Source organism: Cetorhinus maximus, chromosome 10, assembly GCF_964194155.1.
Source record: "Cetorhinus maximus chromosome 10, sCetMax3.hap1.1, whole genome shotgun sequence".
Classification (NCBI taxonomy): Eukaryota; Metazoa; Chordata; class Chondrichthyes; order Lamniformes; family Cetorhinidae; genus Cetorhinus; species Cetorhinus maximus.
In genome coordinates this window covers 88518049-88538560 of record NC_135888.1, presented here as the reverse complement: position 1 = coordinate 88538560, position 20512 = coordinate 88518049, and the positions used below count along the sequence as shown (strand labels likewise).

Sequence of the window (20512 nt, the reverse complement as noted above, 5' to 3'; positions counted from 1 at the left end):
TCCCAAATTGCCTAGCTCTAACTTTAAGGTAGTGTCCCTTTGTTCTGCATTCCCCACCCCGCAGTGGAAACAGGTTCTCTGTACCTATCGTTTGGTTTCATTAATCATTTTAAAGACCTTGGATAGATCATTCCTTAACCTTCCAAACTCAAAGGAATACAAACCAAATTCAAAGAACATATTTCATTCATCATGCAACCATATCTACTCTTTCCTAAGATTCCATTCTATACGCTATAAACTTCCTTCAGACTCTATATCCACACAACTTACCATGTCCAGTACGCTCTCAGATGAATCACTGAATATTGATCTCTTTAATGAGCCAATGAAAGTCTTTTTTCTTAATGGCTATGAAGGCACCATTTCCTGTGGCTTCAATTGTTAAAGCTTCCTCCAAATGCTTTGCGTTCCTCTTTTTTAAAACCAAATATGTAATTGCTTCTCATCACTTTTTAATCTTTCTAGTGTCCAAGTTCATACTGAGGCTTGGATTTTAGAGGCTCTTACTACACCTTCTTTGCGCTCCTGATAGCATAAAAGAACCTTGCCACCCACAAGTATAATCCATTTATCAAATCTAGCCTTTAATTGTTTACTCTCCTCTAATTCAGCTTTCCTTGTCTTTCTCTATCTTATCAATCCTATGGTGAGCATTTGTCTGAACTTCTTTTTGAGTTTCTTCTATTCCAAATATTAGAAGCACCTAACTCTTACTCCTCCCTATATCCAAACAGAGTTTGTGTAATACACTGTGCTAGCCTCATGTTTAAACACATTCTTTCACAGAACCTCTACCTGCACAGGTGTATGCAAAAATCCAAAGACACAATCTGAAGAGGAGAGTTTTAATGCTGTCCTAACCAATGTTTACCCCTCAACTAAAACTACTAAAACAGATTATTTGGCCATTGTTCTTTGCTGTGTGACCATCACATCAATTACAATAGTGGCTACCCTAGAAAACTACTTAATTAGTTGTGCTGGGCTTGTGGCATCCACAGAACATGAAAGGGACTATAGAAAGTCCAGCTCTCTCCTGGTAGGTGAAGCCAGTTTCTCTTGCTTAAAAACTTTGAATTATCCAGAAATTAAACTTAGACAATTTTAAAAAAACCTTTCTCCAATTAAGTTTTTTTTGACCAGCAATAGGCTGTAACAGTTTCTCTAACTCTATTAATTAAATATGATGTGCTTTCTTTAATTACAAGAAAAGGTACACGCCAAACAATATTGTCTGCAGCTACCTAAACTGGGCTAACTGGATAAAACTTCACACTTACAAAGCAGCCTGCTTGATTGGCTCCGAATTCGCAATCTTAAAAATTCACACCCTCCACCACCAACACACAGTGGCAGCAGTGTGTACATATACTAAATAGACTGCAGCAACTCATCAAGTCTCCTGCAATAGCACCTTCCAAATTTCCACCACATAGAAGAACAAAAGCAGTAGATGCATGGAAACACCACCACCTCCAAGTCACACACCATCCTGACTTGGAACCATATTGCTGTTGTTGGGTTTCAAAACCCTGAAGCTTCCTTCCAGCAGCACTGTAGGTGTGCCTACACCATATGGACTGCAGCAGTTCAAAATGGGAGCTCACTACCACCTTCTCAAGGGCAATTAGGGATCAGCAACAAATGCTAGTCTTGCCAGCAATGCTCACCTCCCCCAAAAGAATAAAAGAATTGTGCAGATTATTTTTGGAGCCAAGGAATACTAGCCAACTGCATCACTCAATTAACTAAATCCTGATGAGTTTTAAATTTTGTGATAAAAGGTCACAAAGTCACAGACTATCAAAGTGATGCTAAATGGAAAAGCCATCTGTTCATTATTTTTCTCTCATGACACCCTCACTTATGATATTCAGTGCATTGATACACTGAGGTACAACTGACTGTGCTCCAATTGATTGATAATGTTGGTCAACTATTTTAGGTTTTTACATTTGGTTTACAGCGTCGTCTTAACCTCTTCATTCCACTGCTTCTTTGTAACAAACTGCAGACTATATTTCTTAGGAATAACACATTCAAAGTCTACCTCTCACTAAATCTGCAAATATTGTAATCACCACAAGTCAAGGATGTGCAACTTGACCATTAATGTCAAATACCTGCCACTGGTAGAAAATAAATACCAAAAACCACAGAAGATTCAAAAGAATTGAAAGTGCATAAAAGAGATCAAAGCTTATTTTTAAACATTTTCTCCGATAGGTAACATACACAATAAACTGGCAAAGAACTACTGAAAATGCTGGAAGTCAAACCAAAATAGGCAATGCTGGGAGCATTCAGTAGGTCGGGTAGCATCTATGGATAAAATAAAATTAATGTATCAGATATAGCCCTCTGTCAGAACAATAAACTGGCACACCTCCTTAAAAGCAAAGTTAGGTCCATTGTTTCTTTACATATCATATATTTTGTTGGTTAGTTGCAGACAACAGCCTGACATTAGCATCAACCACACAAAGTAAACCACACAGAATACCAAAAGACACATTTTGCTGAACTTCCGATAGTCACATAATATCTTCTACTTGTTATGTCTTATATCTGCACTACCTGGGTGGTTGAAGTTGACACCTGCGAAAGTAAAGCCTTTTCTAATCTTCCTATTCTAGATTTTATCAGAAGCTACTCTCCTGTGAGAGCTCCAACTTTCCACGCATTCAGATGGTCTGCGTTTGACTTGAGAGTTTTCAGTAACACGGTCAGGAAATAAGCAGCAAACCATAACCTGTAATCATGTAACTTTCAGGTGCTGGATTTATCCTGTCTCTATAAGATTTCCAATTTTGAAAATAGTGAAACGTCACACAGTTACATATTTGCAGGCGATGTACTTCCATCTAGCTCAAGTGGACAAAATTATAAAACCATTTCAACTCTTAAAAACTAAGCTAACCATTTGTAAATAAGTTGGAAATAATTGGGCTGCCTTTCCTTGAATCTCTTACTGAACTGACCAGTTCCTTCTGAAATTTTAAGCTACAGTGGCTTCCAATTCATGCAACAATCAGTCCACAATTAGTGCAGAAAGGTATTACTGAGATATCTGGATTTTAAATTCCCCACCAGTCAAATTTAAAAAGGGGCTGTGAATCCTATACACAACGAACCATCAAACAACATTGATTATTCACCTGACAAAACTTGCCACACTATCAAAATTAGCTGGAAACAAGAATTTGAATTGCAGTGAGTTTTTAATCATTTGTGTGCTTTGAATAGGTATAAAGGAACAGCCATTAAATCACAACTCAATAAAAACTTCATTTTTGTCAGAAGCAGTTTAACTACAAATAGTTAGCACAGTGATTTCTATAATGCATGGAGCCAAAGGTAGCATTGCTGAATGGCTCGTTGATGCATTGGATTGTAACGTTCACAGCCACAATGGTCAATTCGTGTATGCATATCTTGTCAAAAGTAGTTAGCTTCCAAGCAATCTCCAAAAATGATATATTTTCCCATTTTAAAATCTGTTTATAATGTTAATGCATACAATTCCAAACCATTTTCCAAAATATGTTCAAAGATGTGTGGATGAAATTTCACAAAGCATTTAATAAATATATGGAGGAATTCCAACATGCACTATTTGGTTTGTTTTCTAACTTACTAAATTTATAGAAAACAATGAATTACAATCATCAAATTTGTTTAAATTTGAGAAAACACCTAAAACAGAATTGTTCTTTTAAGGACTGTTGAAGATCTTAATTGTAACTAATCAAAATTTAAGAAAACACCTATTTTGTAATTTTCCAACATATTAACAGTAATGTAAACATACTTACAAACTTCAACAGGAATGTGTTCTCGCGGAGTGCACCAATACAGCCAGCAAATCCAAGAATGAACATCACTCCACCTACCACAATGAACAACCATACTGGGTCAAACCCTCCCAGATCTGTAATAGAGGAAATGTTGGAAAGCACACCCTGAAAGAGAAAATATTGCATACCATTATTATTAGTCAAAGATACAGTAACATTCTAACTAGCTTTCGCTTATCGTACTTTTTGCCCTAAACTTTCCTTTTCAAGAAACAAGGGGAAAATCAGGAAATTGAGGCACTAAGGAGCAGTCTAGATAAAAATCACAGGCAGCAATAGCAAAAAAAAAATCACAAAAATATTTTAAAATTATTTTATTAGAAGTATTAAAACAGTATTTAGCAGGGAGACAGTGTAGGTAGACATGACCTATAAATTGAGATTAGAAATTATATAACCACATTTAAAATAAAGGAAAAATATTAAATTAATTTAACTCAGAGGATAAAACTCCTGGTCTAGACATAATGCATCTGTGAATTTTTAAAAATTCTAGGGAAGAGGTTGCTGGGGCAATATTACAATATTGAATAATTAGTTAGAAAAAGGAGTAGTACCAGATGAGTGGCTAAAGGCCAATGTGATAGCCTATCTCCCTTTTCAAATAAAGGCAAGTTCCCTCAATATGTTCGAAGTAGTAGGAAAAATGGTATCCCTACTAGTGAAAATAGAAAAATATCAAGAAACCAAAAATATAATGATGAATAGTTAAAATGGACTTCAAAAGGAAAGGCCTTGCTTGACCAGAATAATTTAATCTTTTGAAGAGGTAACAGAGAGTAGGCAGGAGTAATGTAGTGGATGTAATATATCTAGATTTCCAAAAGGCCTTCGATAAGCTACCAAATGATATACTCTAACCTTATTCATTAGTGTGAGACATCAGGGAAGAAACAGCAGATTGAATAGCTAGCTGGCTGCAAGACAGAAAGCAGAGTAGTAGTAGTAATGGATATCTATTCAGTGACAATAGGTAGGAAGTAGAATCCCACAAAGATCAGTGCTGGGACCAACGCTGTTCACAATTTATATTAAGGATTTAGGCTTTGGAATTAAGATCAATATTAAATTAGGAGGGATAACAAACACTGCAGAGGACTGTAACAAATTGCATTGCATTAATAAACTTGCAAAACTGCCTTCAACCAATCATCATACTAGTGAGGTATCTATCATGTGAGCACCACATCATTACATGTTTTCACATCCATCTGCGTCTCATCTCAATGTTTCAAGGTTTTATCTTCTAGAGGGGCCTAGACATTCCAATCCTGTGTTTGCACATACAGAAGCAGCCTCTCAGACAGACTCAAGGTCTTAACTTTTTGCTGCGAGTAAGTTCTTTTGTGACTCAACATCATTTTCCCACAGTCCCACTACCTTGACATTTCTATACTGTGCCCTCCTCCTAAGTTTTTCTACTTTACTAAGAAATTCCTAATAAAGTTAGATTTTAACAATTAGCATTCCGGTTAGTAACCTAATAACCTTACAACTGATTTGTGGACTATGGGGGAAATGTTATGCATACTACACGTGATAAGATGATTGCAAAAATGTGTAGAATGTGTAAGTTGTTATATTTTAGATGGAGGAACAAAAACACATGACAATGGTGATGCATTTTTTTCCCTGAGGGAGGTGTTGCGAAAATGTCTAATTTCAAGATTCATATTTTTTAGGGTTATAGCTTTTAGTTTGGGGATTGAAGTTTTTAAAATACAAGATAAATGAAAAGCCCTGGTGAGAGGCTGGCAAACAGACCTAAAATAATTACAATTCAAAGGATGATCTGTGTTTATTTAATAAGATCGAAGTTGCAAGTGGGAAAACACTAAACAATGGATAGCCCCTTTCTGGATTTCCTGTGCAGCCCAAGATGTCTACAGTTGCCTTCATAAGGAGTTTAAATTGTTCATATGGTTTCCCAAAACAAAGGGAAGGTTTGGAATGGGTAATAATGAGTCTGAATCTCTATATGGAAAATCCCAGGGGTGCCACATTGCCATGGGGATTTGTTGCAGTGAGGCATATTTTTCGGTTTGGGGTTTATGTGTGTGATTTCTCACAGAAATAGGCAGTTGGAGCTTGGGGGCAGCTTTGAGAAGCAAAGAGAGAATTTACCAGAAGCTGGAGAACAAAAGCAAAGGACTATCATAAACCAAGGACCCCAGAAATGAAGGAACCCTTAAGATCCTGTAAAGTATAGGGGAATTCTTAGATGCAAAGAAAAGTAGAATGGGGAGTGTCCTGTTGAGATGTTGGGCCTAATGAATACGTGTTTATGAAATATAGTGTTGAGTTAGTGCTACTTGCTTTGTTTAACTCTTGCACAGTATTTTTTTTTATTTAAAAGCAAAATCTTGTAGTGTAATTCTTTCATTAACAACTGGGAGTTCGAATTCCTTTTTAGAAGTTACTGACCTTCACCAAAATCATAACATATAATTGACAAATTAATTTCAAAATAGATAAGTATGAGGCATTACATTTTGGTAAGAAAATAAGGTCAGATATTATTCAGAAAATAAAAATCTAAATGGCACAGAGGAGGAAAGGGATCCGGGGGTACAAATACACAAATCACTGAAAATTGTGTTGCAGCTCAATAAGGTTATAGCAAAGCAAACCCTATGCTAAACTTGTATCAAACCTTGGTTAGCCCACACAGTTTTGGTCACCATATTATAAAAAGGATAGAGAGGCACTGGAGATTACCAAGGATCGACACTGAACCCATTGCTCTTCCTGATTGTAATGGATACTCTAATTGAACAAGTGAGACAGGAAGTGCCATAGTCAATAATGTTTGCAGACGACATTGAGCTATGTGGTGGGGATGATAAGAACGTGACCGAATATCTGGAGAAAAGCACAGGAAGACAAGGTATGAAAATCAGTACACAAATATCCAATTTATAAATTGTCAGTTTGAGTTGAGGGAAGAGGAGTAGAGTGAAGATGTAAAGATTATGGGTGAAGGCATGGAGAAAGTGAGCTGTTTCAAGTGCCTGGGGTCAGTGGTGGCAGAAGATGGAAGTATTGAAATGAAAGTTAAGTAACAAATTAGCTCTGGTTGGAAGAAACGTAGTAGAGTGTTATGTGATAGGAAATTATCGCTGAAATAAGCATATTTAAAATATGCTTAATTCAGCACTTATGGACAGATTTCACCAAAAGCTTATGCAAGATCCTTGCCTCTATGTTGATATAAATGGCCAAAGGATAACTAGAATAGATGGGAATGGATATGTTAAGGATCCCGACTACCGAGCGGAGGTCAGGAGCTACAATTCCCAACATACCCCAGGAGTTTCCGCGCATGCGCATATCGAAAGCGGATTCTGCATTCGCAGTTCGGAATTGAGAGATCTTCAGCCCGAGGAAAAGTGCCCTGTGCAGCTGCATGGGAAAAATAAGGCCCAAAAACCTGATGCCCAGGATTGGGGCACCATGACACAGAGGAGTCCAGACACAGGGGAGAGGGCAGGGGGAAGCGGCAGCGGGGGAAGCGAGGGGGGGAAGCGGGAGCAGGGGGAAGCGAGGGGGGGAAGCGGGAGCGGGGGAAGCGAGGGGGGGAAGCGGGAGCGGGGGAAGCGAGGGGGGGAAGCGGGAGCGGGGGAAGCGAGGGGGGGAAGCGGGAGCGGGGGAAGCGAGGGGGGAAGCGGGAGAGCGAGGGGGGAAGCGGGAGAGCGAGGGGGGGAAGCGGGAGAGCGAGGGGGGGAAGCGGGAGAGCGAGGGGGGAAGCGGGAGAGCGAGGGGGGAAGCGGGAGAGCGAGGGGGGGAAGCGGGAGTGCGAGGGGGGAAGCGGGAGAGCGAGGGGGCGAAGCGGGAGAGCGAGGGGGGGAAGCGGGAGAGCGAGGGGGGGAAGCGGGAGAGCGAGGGGGGGAAGCGGGAGAGCAAGGGGGGGGAAGCGAGAGCGTGAGAGCGAGGGGGGGAAGCGGGAGCGTGAGAGCGAGGGGGGGAAGCGGGAGCGTGAGAGCGAGGGGGGGAAGCGGGAGCGCGAAAGAGAGCGGGAGAGCGAAAGAGAGCGGGAGAGCGAAAGAGAGCGGGAGAGCGAAAGAGAGCGGGAGAGCGAAAGAGAGCAGGAGCGCGAAAGAGAGCGGGAGAGCGAAAGAGAGCGGGAGAGCGAAAGAGAGCGGGAGCGGGAGAGCGAAAGAGAGCGGGAGCGGGAGAGCGAGAGCGAGAGCGGGAGCGGGAGAGCGAAAGAGAGCGGGAGCGGGAGAGCGAAAGAGAGCGGGAGCGGGAGAGCGAAAGAGAGCGGGAGCGGGAGAGCGAAAGAGAGCGGGAGCGGGCGAGCGAAAGAGAGCGAGAGGGCGAGCGAAAGACAGCGAGAGGGCGAGCGAAAGACAGCGAGAGGGCGAGCGAAAGACAGCGAGAGGGCGAGCGAAAGACAGCGAGAGGGCGAGCGAAAGACAGCGAGAGGGCGAGCGAGAGGGCGAACGAAAGACAGCGAGAGGGAGACAGACAGACAGATGTTCTGCTCAGCGTGGATGAAGAGCTGGAGTTGTGTCTGAGTTAGTGCTGGAGTGCAGATTCAGGAATCCAGGGGAGTGTCGTCTCAAGAGATGAGACGGAGCAGTCATTGAGGCAGTCAGAGTCAGCACAACCTTTGGAGGGAATTCAGAAGTTAGTTCCGAGGTGAAGATTGGAAATCTCTCATGGAGGGAGACAGAGTTTTAATGAGATTGTGTAACCCACAGTATATGCTGATGTCTGAGTGGGATGCTGAGAAAGCTGAGATGTGTGTCTTGGTTGCCTCTGCCATTTATTGTGCAGCGTTTGACCACAGTTTGCCTGTTAATTCACTTGTTGATTCTGAATGTGCGAGTATAAGATATTGTAAATAGTTTTATTTTTCTGACCTTGTACAGAAAAGTTTATTTTGTTTGTTCAAAAACTGTGGAATCTTGTGCTTTATTTTCTTAGTAAGTACCTGGGATCTCAAACTTTGTCTATTTTAAAAATAAGTTACTGGTCCCTGACCTGATTATATCAAAAATTTGGGGATCTGGTCCAGGATCATAACAGATAACTATAGCAACAATAGTAAAATCCATTTTAGTTACAAGTCAGACAACAATAAAGAATAAACAATGCACTGGGGTATTGAAGGATTCCTCAAGGAAAATTTAGGTGAAAGCCTAAGGCATGCTAAAGATTTTAAATAGCTAATTTATGTCAGTTTTCGCACCAGCACATTATGATTATTAACAATTAAAGAAATGTACAGCTGACTCTGAAGTTGTAAATGCCAAAGTGGGTTTGGCAATATAATCCTAGAAAGAATGCTGGTTCTGACAGCATTCGTCCAAGGATGCTCAAAGAGTTAGGATCCTTCCATTTAACCACTTGCTGGAGCCAGAATTTGTTCCCATTAACATAAAGGAAGCTAATGTTCCAAAAAGTCAGGGGAGGAGTGGGAAAGGGACGATCTCCAGAACATCCACCCTATAAGACAGCATTGCAATAAGTCATGTAGGGAGAGCAACCGGACTCGATGACACAGGTTATCAATGAAACCCTATGCCAGTTCCATGATAATACTAAGGGGGCGGGGGCGGGGGTGGGGTGGGGGGGGGGGGCGGTGGCGTGGAGTTGCCCTTGTAGGAATTGTACTGGAACCAAATGCAGGATAAGGGTGAATCAGAGGTTTACATTAAGATGAATTCCTTGCGAATTTTGCTTTGTCAAAATAAAATGGGGTCTCAGCACAATTATGTCTTACCTTATGACTATAACACCTAACTAAAAATTAAGTATTAATTTCTTCACATGATTATGAATTTAACAGACAATTAATTCAGATTTGGAGACATTTATAGAAATGTGGAATAGAGGCAAACAATTAAAATTGAGGCATTCCAATTGCTCAATGTCAAATGAAGTCAAGACTCATTTGGCACATGGGGGAGGATCTTCCGGTCGGTGAGTAGGGGGCGGGGCCCACTTGCCGACACGTAAAATGACATGGTACGATGTCGGGTGGAACTCCCGACGTAAGCCTGCATTATTTCCATTTTCAGGTTGTCTGGGGCGCAGCCGAATCAGCTGCACGCCCATCGACCTGTCAACAGCCTATTGGGGCCATTTAAAAAGTAACATTATTAATGGACCTGCCCGTCCAACCTTAGGGTTGGCGGGCAGGCCGTGAGCCCCGCGGGCTTAAGAGAAAGCATGAAACCTAATCCCTGGGCAGGATGAGGTTTCATTGGGGTTTTTAAATATTTAATTAAGATTTCAGTAAAAGTGATGGACATGTCCCAACTCATGTGACAGTGTCATATGAGGGGACATGTCAGGGAAATCTTGCTATCACTTGTTTAACATTTTTTAATTTGGAGCCGATCTCCCTGGGGCAGCACTTAGCCTCAGGGAGATCAGTGCACTCTTTTGCGCGCATGCATAGCGCTTCCTGGCGGACATCATGCTGGGCAGGTCTTAATTGGCCCGCCCACATAAAATGGCGGCGCGCCCGAGACGCACCTGCCTGCGCCCACTCCTACACTTCTCCCCCGACTGGGGGAAATTTTTTCCCATAGTTATTCGGAAAGAATCTCTCAGAATCACAGTGCAGAAGAGGTCCTTCGGCCCATCGAGTCTGCACCGACACGTGAGAAACACCTGACCTACCTACCTAATCCCATTTACCACCACATGGCCCATAGCCTTGAATGTTATGACGTGCCAAGTGCTCATCCAGGTACTTTTTAAAGGATGCGAGGCAACCCGCCTCCAACACCCTCCCAGGCAGTGCATTTCAGACCATCACCATCCTCTGGATAAAAAAGTTTTTCCTCACATCCCCACTAAACCTCCTGCTCCTCACCTTGAACTTATGCCCCCTTGTGACTGACACATCAACTAAGGGGAACAGCTGCTCCCTATCCAGCCCATAGCTATTAATATTAATATTAAAATTCAGACCAATGCTTAGAAATTCACACTTTCTATATTATGAAATTTTTAGTACTTTAAGTTAGTATAAAACATGATGGCATATATTCTTTGCTTGATTTCAAAAATGACCGCCCATAGGGGAGACTGAACGTTCAAATATCACCAGTGACTGGGGAATTTAAATTCAGTTAATTGAACAAATCTGGAATAAAATAGCTCACATCAGCATTGGTGACCATAAAATTATAGGATTGTTGTAAAAATCCAATTGGTTCGCTAATATCCTTTAGTGAAGGAAATCTGCCATCCTTACCCAGTCTGGCTTATATGTGACACAAGACCCAAAGCAATGTGGTTGACTCTTAACTGCTCTCTGAAATGGCCTAATCAGCCTCTCAGTTGTATTAAATTGCAAAGAAAAACAATAAGGATAAAACTAGAAGGACCATCTAGCAACAACCTATGCACTGGGCATGACAAAGGCACACCCAGCTCCAAAATGCAAAGTCGTTCTCACCAACAACTGGTGTCTTGTGCCAAAATTAGGAAAACTGTTCCTCAGACAAATCAAGCAATAGCCTAATGCAGTCATACCCACAGAACGCCAACATCCAAGATTCTTCTATCGCCATTCCTGGGTATAGCCTGTCGCACTGGCAGGACAGACCCACCAAAGTTGGCAACCAGCATAGTGGTATACAATCAGGAGATGGCAGCGTTGGGAGTCTTCAATACTTACTCTGGATCTCATGAAGTGCAAGGAAACCTCCTGTAGATTACCACCTACCGCCCTCCTTCAGCTGATAAATCAGTAGTCCTGCACATTGAACACCACTTGGAAGAAGCACTGAGAGTAAAGAGGAGAGACTAGGTGACTTGTGTCCTTCCAGAATAGCTTTGTACTACCACTACAGACTGAGCTGCCAGACTCTGTCTGTAGCAGGTGGTGAGAACACAACAGGAGAGAAAACCCTGCTTGATCTAATCCTCATCAATCTACTTGTTGCAGATGCATCCATCCATGACAGTATTGGTGCGAATGAACAATGTACAATGGAGGCAAAGTCACAAGTTCACACCTAAGAACCCCTCCATTGTTTTTTGGCACTGAAATAAATTCAGAACATATCTAGCCGCACAAAACTGGGTACTCATGAAACACTATGGGGAGGCCACAGCTGGAGTACTGTGTGCAGTTCTGGTCGCCACATTATAGGAAGAATGTGATTGTACTGGAGAGGGTGCAGAGGAGATTCATCAGGATGTTGCCTGGGATGAAACATTTAAGTTATGAAGAGAGGTTGGATAGGCTTGGGTTGTTTTCGTTGGAGCAGAGAAGACTGAGGGGTGACCTGATCGAGGTGTACAAGATTATGAGGGGCATGGACAGGGTGGATAGGGAGCAGCTGTTCCCCTTAGTTGAAGGGTCAGTCACAAGGGGGCATAAGTTCAAGGTGAGGGGCAGGAGGTTTGGGGGGGATGTGAGGAAAAACTTTTTTACCCAGAGGGTGGTGACGGCCTGGAATGCACTGCCTGGGAGGGTGGTGGAGGCGGGTTGCCTCACATCCTTTAAAAAGTACCTGGATGAGCACTTGACACGTCATAACATTCAAGGCTATGGGCCAAGTGCTGGTAAATGGGATTAGGTAGGTAGGTCAGGTGTTTCTCACGTGTCGGTGCAGACTCGATGGGCCAAAGGGCCTCTTCTGCACTGTGATTCTGTGATTTGCAACCATCTTCAGCCAGCAATGCCAACTGGATGATCCAACTCGGCCTCCTCCTGAGTTCCCCATCAGTCCTCAGCCAATTCAGTTCAATCCACATGATAAAAGGAACGAATGAGTGCACTAGATCCTGCAAAAGCTATTGCCCCAACAGCATCCCAGCTATAGTGTTGAAAACTTGTGCTCCAGATCTAGCCATACCTCTAGCCAAGCTGTTCCAGTACAGCTACAACACTAGAATTTACCAACAAAGTGCAAGATTGTCCAGATATGTCCTGCCCAAAAAAAGCTAATCCAATCCAGCCAAATGTGGCCCCACCATTCTATTCTCGATCATTAATAAAGAAATGGAAGGCATCATCAACAGTGCTATCAAATGGCACTTGGCCTTCAAGAACCTGCTCACTGATGCTCAGTTTGGATTTTACCAGGACCAATCAGCTCCAGGCCTCATTACATTCTTGGTCCAAAGATGGACAAGAGAGACAAAATGAACAAACTTCCAGGAGTAAGGTGAGAGTGACTGCCCTTCACATTAAGGCAGTATTTGAACAAGTGAGGTATAAAGGAGCCCTAGTAAAACTGAAAAAGTCAATGGGGATCAAGGTGGGGGGAGGGCGCTGGGGGGGGGGGAACTCTTCACTGGTTACAGTTACACCTTGTACAAAGGAATATTGCTGTGGTTGTTGGAAGCCAATCATCTCAGCATTGGACACTGCTGTAGGCGTTCCACAGGGCAGTGTCCCAAGACCAAAAGTCTTCAGCTGCTTCATCAATGAGTTTCTCTCCATCATAAGATCATGAGCGGGGATGTTCACTGATGATTGCTCAGTTTCATTCATAACTCCATAATAATGAAGCAGTGAGTTCCTGTCTGCAGCAAGATCTGGACAACATTCAGGCCTGGGTCACAAAATAACAAGTAACATTTGTTCCACGCAAGTGTCAGGAAATAGCCTTCACCATTGGAGAGAGGGTAACCATCTTGCCATGTCATTCAATGGCAGCATCAAAATTCTGAGGTCACCATTGGCCAGAAAATTGACACTTAATGCTGTGACTATAAGACAGGTGAGAGAGTTAAATATTCTGTGGTGAGTAATTCACCTTCCAACTCCCACCATCTTCCCACCATCAACAAGACACAAAGCAGGAGTATGATGGAATATTTTCCTCTTACTTGGATCAGTGCAGCTCCAACAATACTCAAGAAGCTCGACACCTTCCAAGACAAAGCAGCGCATTTGATTGATCCCCATCCACCACCTTTAATATTCACTCCCTCCACCACAGGCACACAGTGGCTCCAGCGTGTACCATCTACATGATGATACATATGCTACAGCAACTCTCCAAGGCTTCTTCAAGTGCACCTCCCAAATCTGTGACCGCTACTGCCTAGAAGAACAAGCACACCAGGTGGATGGGAACAGCACCACCTGGAAGTTTCCCTCCAAGAAACACACTGTCTTGACTTAGAGATATATCGCTATTCCTTCATTGTCACTTGGTAAATATCCTGAAACTCCTTACTAAACAACACAACTGCAGCAGTTCAAGAAAATAGCTCATCGCCACATTCTCAAGGATAATCAGGGATGGGCAATAAATGTTGGCCTTCTAATGAAGCCCACAACCCATGAACAAATAATAAAACTCAGGTGAAAATGCTTAATTAACAGGAACAGAATCCAATTTATATGTACTGCAACAAATGATGCTTCTTCCTTCAAATGTTAGAGGTGTCAACTGTGGCTCAGTTCATAGCACCCTCGCCTTTGAATCAGAGGGTTGTGGGTTCATGTCCCACTCCCGGAAACCAAGAACTGTGATTGTACTTGAAAGAGTTGCAATCTGTGACTGTTGAGAACTCGAAAGAGTTTCCTTCAAATGTTACTAATTCTTACAATAGATCATGCATTTTTTTCCAGAGAATAGCTTACACACACAAGTTACACAAATTAGCTTTAAGTAAAGTCCATGCTTATGCAAAATACCTTTTCAGCCCATGCCCAGAGGCCTATTCCAAGAAATGCTGCTCCCAGCAACTGCAAAACAAAACAAGATACAATAACACATTAGGTATGTAGAGCAGATGTTCATATACATACGATAACAATTAATGAGTGTTATCAACTTATAATACAGTTTTGAGTCTTTGGAATCAGTGCTGAGTACAAATGGAAAAAAATCAGTGACACAATACTCCAGATTATAGAGCAAGAAAGATCTCTATACTTTCAATTTTAAGCAATGTGTCTAAGGCAAAATTAACCTTACACATCTCTCTCCTAACCATGTGTTATTTTTTTAAGTGTTGCATTTCCATTTTCTGATATGGCCTCGTATTCATGAACTGGAAATGGCACCTTCCAGTTTCTGGTTTAAAAAAATGCCCTTTCTCCTCAGTCAATTTCATGTTTTGTTATTTTTCTCCATCAATCAACAGCATGCACTATTGGTTTTTCCAGTTAATCATTTGCAAATGGAATTAGGCTGCTCAAACCTAAAAGGGTTTGAAATTGAATTTCCAGAAGCCATTGCAAGTTGAGTGGATCTTTAGCCACTACCTTTGCCTACACTACAACAGTGACTCAATTTAAAAAGAAATTCACTAGCCTTGAAGGTATTTGGAATATCCTGTGGGCGCAAAGGTTCCGCATGAATGCAAATTCATTTCTCTTTCTTTCAGTTCCTCGAGAGTGGAAAGGTATGAGTGACAGAAAATACTAAAGGATGTGATCCAGTTTGGAATAAGTAACAAGCAAATTACAAAACATTGTAAGTGCCTTACCTCCCCATAGCAATGATCCACCACTTCGCACACAAATGAGGGGAAAAGGATAAGTTAGAATAGATGAGAGAGACAAAAGGAATAGGAGACAGATTGAATGTGTCAGGAACAAGAAAGCCAGACACTTCATCAACTCACTATGAGCAGCAACAACACCACTATATCAAAAATCTTTAAGAGAGCTTGCATGTGCAAGAAACATTGCCACGCAGCTGCTAGGCAATGACCATCTCCAACAAGGGGAAGTCTAACCATCTCCCCTGGACATTCAACAGCATTTCCATTGTTAACTCCTCCACTATCAACACCTTGGGGAGTGACTCACCTCCTGACTCCCCAAAGCCATTCTACCATTTACAAAGCACAAGTTAGGAATGCAACAGAAGAAGTTCCATTTGCCTGCCTGAGTGCAGCTCCAATACTCAAGAAATTCAGTGCCATCCAGGACAAAACAGCCAGCTTAATTAGCATAACAGCAAAAAACTGCAGATGCTGGAAATCCAAAACAAAAACAAAAATACCTGGAAAAACTCAGCAGGTCTGGCAGTATCCGCGGAGAGGAACACAGTTAACGTTTTGAGTCCGAATGACCCTTCAACAGAACTAAGTAAAAATAGAACAAGGCAAAAGAGAGATACGAAAATCCTGACGGAGAGAAGAGCAATACTTCTTCAAGATAGGCATTCCTTGAAGAGAAGTGGCAGTCAACTAAACACTAAGATAAAAGCAAAAAACTGCGGATGCTGGAAATCCAAAACAAAAACAAAAATACCTGGAAAAACTCAGCAGGTCTTGCAGCATCTGCGGAGAGGAACACAGTTAAAGTTTCAAGTCCGAATGACCCTTCAACAGAACTAAGTAAAAATAGAACAAAGCAAAAGACAGATACGAAAATCCTGACGGAGAGAGGAGCAATACTTCTTCAAGGTAGTTAACGGTGTTCCTCTCCGCAGATGCTGCCAGACCTGCTGAGTTTTTCCAGGTATTTTTGTTTTGGATTTCCAGCATCCGCAGTTTTTTGCTTTTATCTTAGTGTTTAATTGACTGCCACTTCTCTTCAAGGAATGCCTACCTTGAAGAAGTATTGCACTTCTCTCCATCAGGATTTTCGTATCTCTCTTTTGCCTTGTTCTATTTTTACTTAGTTCTGTTGAAGGGTTATTCGGACGCGAAACGTTAACTGTGTTCCTCTCCGCAGATGCTGCCAGACCTGCTGAGTTTTTCCAGGTATTTTTGTTTTGGATTTCCAGCATCCGCAGTTTTTTGCTTTTATCTTAGTGTTTAATTGACTGCCACTTCTCTTCAAGGAATGCTTACCTTGAAGTAGTATTGCTCTTCTCTCCATCAGGATTTTCGCATCTCTCTTTTGCCTTGTTCTATTTTTACTTAGTTCTTTTGAAGGGTTATTCGGACTCGAAACGTTAACTGTGTTCCTCTCCGCAGATGCTGCCAGACCTGCTGAGTTTTTCCAGGTATTTTTGTTTTTGTTTCAGCTTAAATGGCAACTCATCCACCACTCCCTACACCCTGGGTGCCAAGAATACTCTCTACAATATGCACAATACTTCTACAATAGCACCTCCCAAACTGGTGACCTGTACCACCTGGAATGACAAGGGGAGAAGGTATTTGGGAACACCAAATTCCCGAAGTTAAGCACCCTCCTAACTTACAAATATATCACCATTCCTTCATCGTCACTGGGTCCAAAATGTGCTTGGGAGTCAAAGTTAGCTGGCATTGGTATACATAATTACATTCCACTTGAATTACAACAAACTGCATTTAGATTAAACAGTTGTTTCACTCTTACAGTAAACAAGGGTTCAATCCTGGAACTCCCTCCCTTCACCGCACAACTACAGCCATTCGTGAAGAAAGCTCACGAACGCTTTAAGAGACATTTGGAGGCAGGCAACAAATGCTGACCTTGCCAGTGACACTCATATTCCATGAATGAAATAAAAACTTCATGTGATTTTTTTTTCTTCATTCATTGTGAGCAAGACTACAAGATTATTATTTTTTTTAATCTGTTGCTCTTTGATCGTCATGCATACAGCAGCTGATGATCAGCTCAACCAGTCTATACAATCTGGTCAGATATGTATTATCACACAATTTTACTGTGAGGTACTTTGAAATATCATATCTAATGTTATAACACAGCAGTTGGTAAAGGCTGGGTTGTTTAAATCCCAGAGGGAAACTTGAACAACTGTCATAACCTATATTTTCAATTGGTATGTTTGAGATGCAGCTCTGAATTCAGGAATAAGGTCACCAAGCCTCAAAAGGTTTTTTTTATGTAAAACTAAATTAAACATTTATTAATTTAACAATCAAATTAAACACATACACGTGTCTACAAATTACTACCATAATAACTTTTAAACAAATCCCCAAATTAATCACTCCCAGGTAAATCTTCACCAAGACAACAGTAACCCATAGACTTTAAACAGACACCAGACAAAACACAATTGACCTTACGAATTCAAAATGAAGTTCCTATCAATTTGTTTCCTTTGCAGACACAGCTGGAGGCATACAGGCTGGTTAGATCTTAAGTGCCTCTGACTTACACATACAAACTCCTTTCCGTTTATACCTAGCTTCCCCTTTGAATGTACATTTTCCATTGTATTATTAGGTTTCTAATTTTACCTCTCCTAACAATAATATTCTTTCATTCCACCAATTTTATTAGTATTATAAATACATTGCTTGGCATCTCCCAGCTAGGTGCAAAATTTTACCCATTCATTTGAATGGTTTATTCAACAAATGCAAATTTATACTTTACCTTCTTCTCCTTACATTTATCTAATTAACATCTCAAAACTGTTATACATCAAAGCTAAAGACTAACTGGCTATAATCGAATGAAGCCACACAGAGACACAGGCCCTACAATTCCAATTTAAAAATAATTTCCAATAACATTATAGACATTAATATCACATGACGTCCCCCACCCATATCGAAAAATGAACCGTCATAATTTTAAAAGACAGCTTCATTATTTAAATAACCCATCTCATACTATCTTATACTTATTACATTACTAGATGCATGTATTAACATAATATACATACACTAGTCCTTGGAATCAACAGAAATCATTCCAGTTCAGTTCAGGTTTTTTAAAATGTCCAATTTTCCCTTTAAGCTTCAAACTCTTGATAACACAACTGCGAACAGATTTTCTCTACCAGCAACATGTATAATCCATAGATTAAATGGTTGTAATAATGGACTCCATCTGAAAAGCCTTGCACTTTTGTCTCGAAATTTGTCCAAAACTTCAAAGAATTGTGGTCTGTATAAACAATTGTTTCTGATGAATTGTTTGCACCATAAATTTCAAAATGCTGCAATGCTAACACAAACCCAAGGTCCCTTTATCAATTGTTGAATATCTTCTCTGTTGTACATTCAGCTTCTGTGAAAAATACCCTATTGGTTTTTCAATTCCAGTGTCATCCTCTTGTAACAGTACAGCCCCAATGCCTGTATCACTCATGTCAACCGCCAACTTAAATTGCTTGGCATAATTGGGTAATGCCAAAACTGGTGCCATAGTTAATACAGTTTTCAAACTATCGAATGACTTCTGACACTCCAGTGCCCATTGAAATGTCTTGCTCTTTTTTAATAGCTCAGTCAGTGGGGCAACCGCATTGCTAAAATTTGGTACAAATTTCCAATAAAACCCACTCATGCCCAGGAATCTTAAAACTTCTCATCTTGTTGTAGGCACTGGGAAATCCACGATAGCCTTGGCTTTCGCATCTCTCGGAGCCACTTTACTATATCCAATGGTACGGCCTAGATACATAACTTTCACTTTTGCAAATTCATTTTTAGCCAGGTTCATCACCAAATTAGCTTCTTGTAATCGAGAAAATAATTCTTCCAGGTGCTGTAAATGCTCCTCCCATTTCCAGTTTAAAACTATCAGGTCATCAATATAAACAGCACAATTGCCTAGGCCTGCGATTACTTTGTTTGTTAGTCTTTGAAATGTCGCAGGTGCATTCTTCATACCAAAAGGCATGACTTTAAACTGATATAATCCATTTGGCGTCACAAAAGCTGATATTTCCTTTGCTCTTTCCGACAACAGTACTTGCCAATATCCTTTTAGCAAGTTATTCTTTGTGATAAATTTCAATTGTCCCACTTTCTCAATACAATCCTCCAACCATGGTATAGGATATGAATCTGCTTTTGACACCGCATTCACCTTTCGATAGTCCACACACAGTCTTTGTGTTCCATCCTGTTTCGGTACCAATACAATACATGAACTCTAGTTACTTCAACTAGACTCAATGGCACCATTTTGAAGCATGAAATCAATTTCTTTTTGTACTTGTGGTAACTTTGCTGATCTATAAGAATGTTGCCTTATTGAAGCTGAAACCTGTACAGACATATCATGTATAGCTAATTCTGTTTTCCCCAACTTATTCCCACAAATAAGTTTGTGTGGTTGCAATAGCTTTTCTAAATCACTTTGACACTTGTTTGGAAGGTAACTCAATATTTCATTTAAATTTTCAAGCACTCCTTCATTATCCAATTTGATTAGAAGAAAATCAATTTCAGATTTCTGCATTTCCACCTCTTTCTCATTATTTACCACCACTAACACCTCCTTTTGGTCATCTTCACAGTTAAAGTGCTTTTTAAAGCATAATTTATATGACACATCCTCTGCCTCTCTCTGGAGTATTTATTAAATAATTTACTTCACTCAGTGTCTTTTCAATCCTGTAAGGCGCACTAAATCTTGTATTTAATGAATCGCCTAGTACTGGTAACAGAACTAGCGCTTTCTCTCCAGAAACAAAACTGGGAGCTGTCGCCTTCTTGTCTGCCTTCGTTTTCATTATTTGCTGACATCTTTAAACGTTCTCTAGGCAACTCATATGCTCTGTTCAATCATTCCCTGAAATTTGATATGTAATTTAGAATAATTTCTGAATTTTGACCCACCAATTTCTCATAAATCAATTTCAGTGGTCCCCTAACCTCATGATCATAAACTAGTTCAAAAGGGCTAAAACCAATCAATGCATTAGGAGAGTCTCCATAAGCGAATAACGAGAATGGAATTTCCCTATCCCAATCCTGTGGATAATCCTGACAGTACACTCTCATCGTGGTTTTTAAAGTGTGATGCTACCTTCCCAAAGCCCCTTGTGACTCCGGATAATAAGCTGTTG

General features: G+C 41.0%; 1 protein-coding gene across 4 annotated transcripts in view; it reads right to left on the bottom strand.

The window, feature by feature from the left end:
- tspan17 (tetraspanin 17) overlaps positions 1–20512 on the bottom strand; it is a 78672-nt gene that overhangs the window by 30682 nt on the left and 27478 nt on the right. For all 4 annotated transcript variants that reach the window (XM_078550773.1, XM_078550775.1, XM_078550772.1 and 1 more), the window contains exons 2-3: positions 14482–14532; positions 3819–3965 (exon numbers count right to left, since the gene is read on the bottom strand). In XM_078550773.1, the coding sequence (XP_078406899.1) occupies positions 3819–3965; positions 14482–14532 (198 nt within the window). The remainder of the gene's footprint in view (positions 1–3818; positions 3966–14481; positions 14533–20512) is intronic.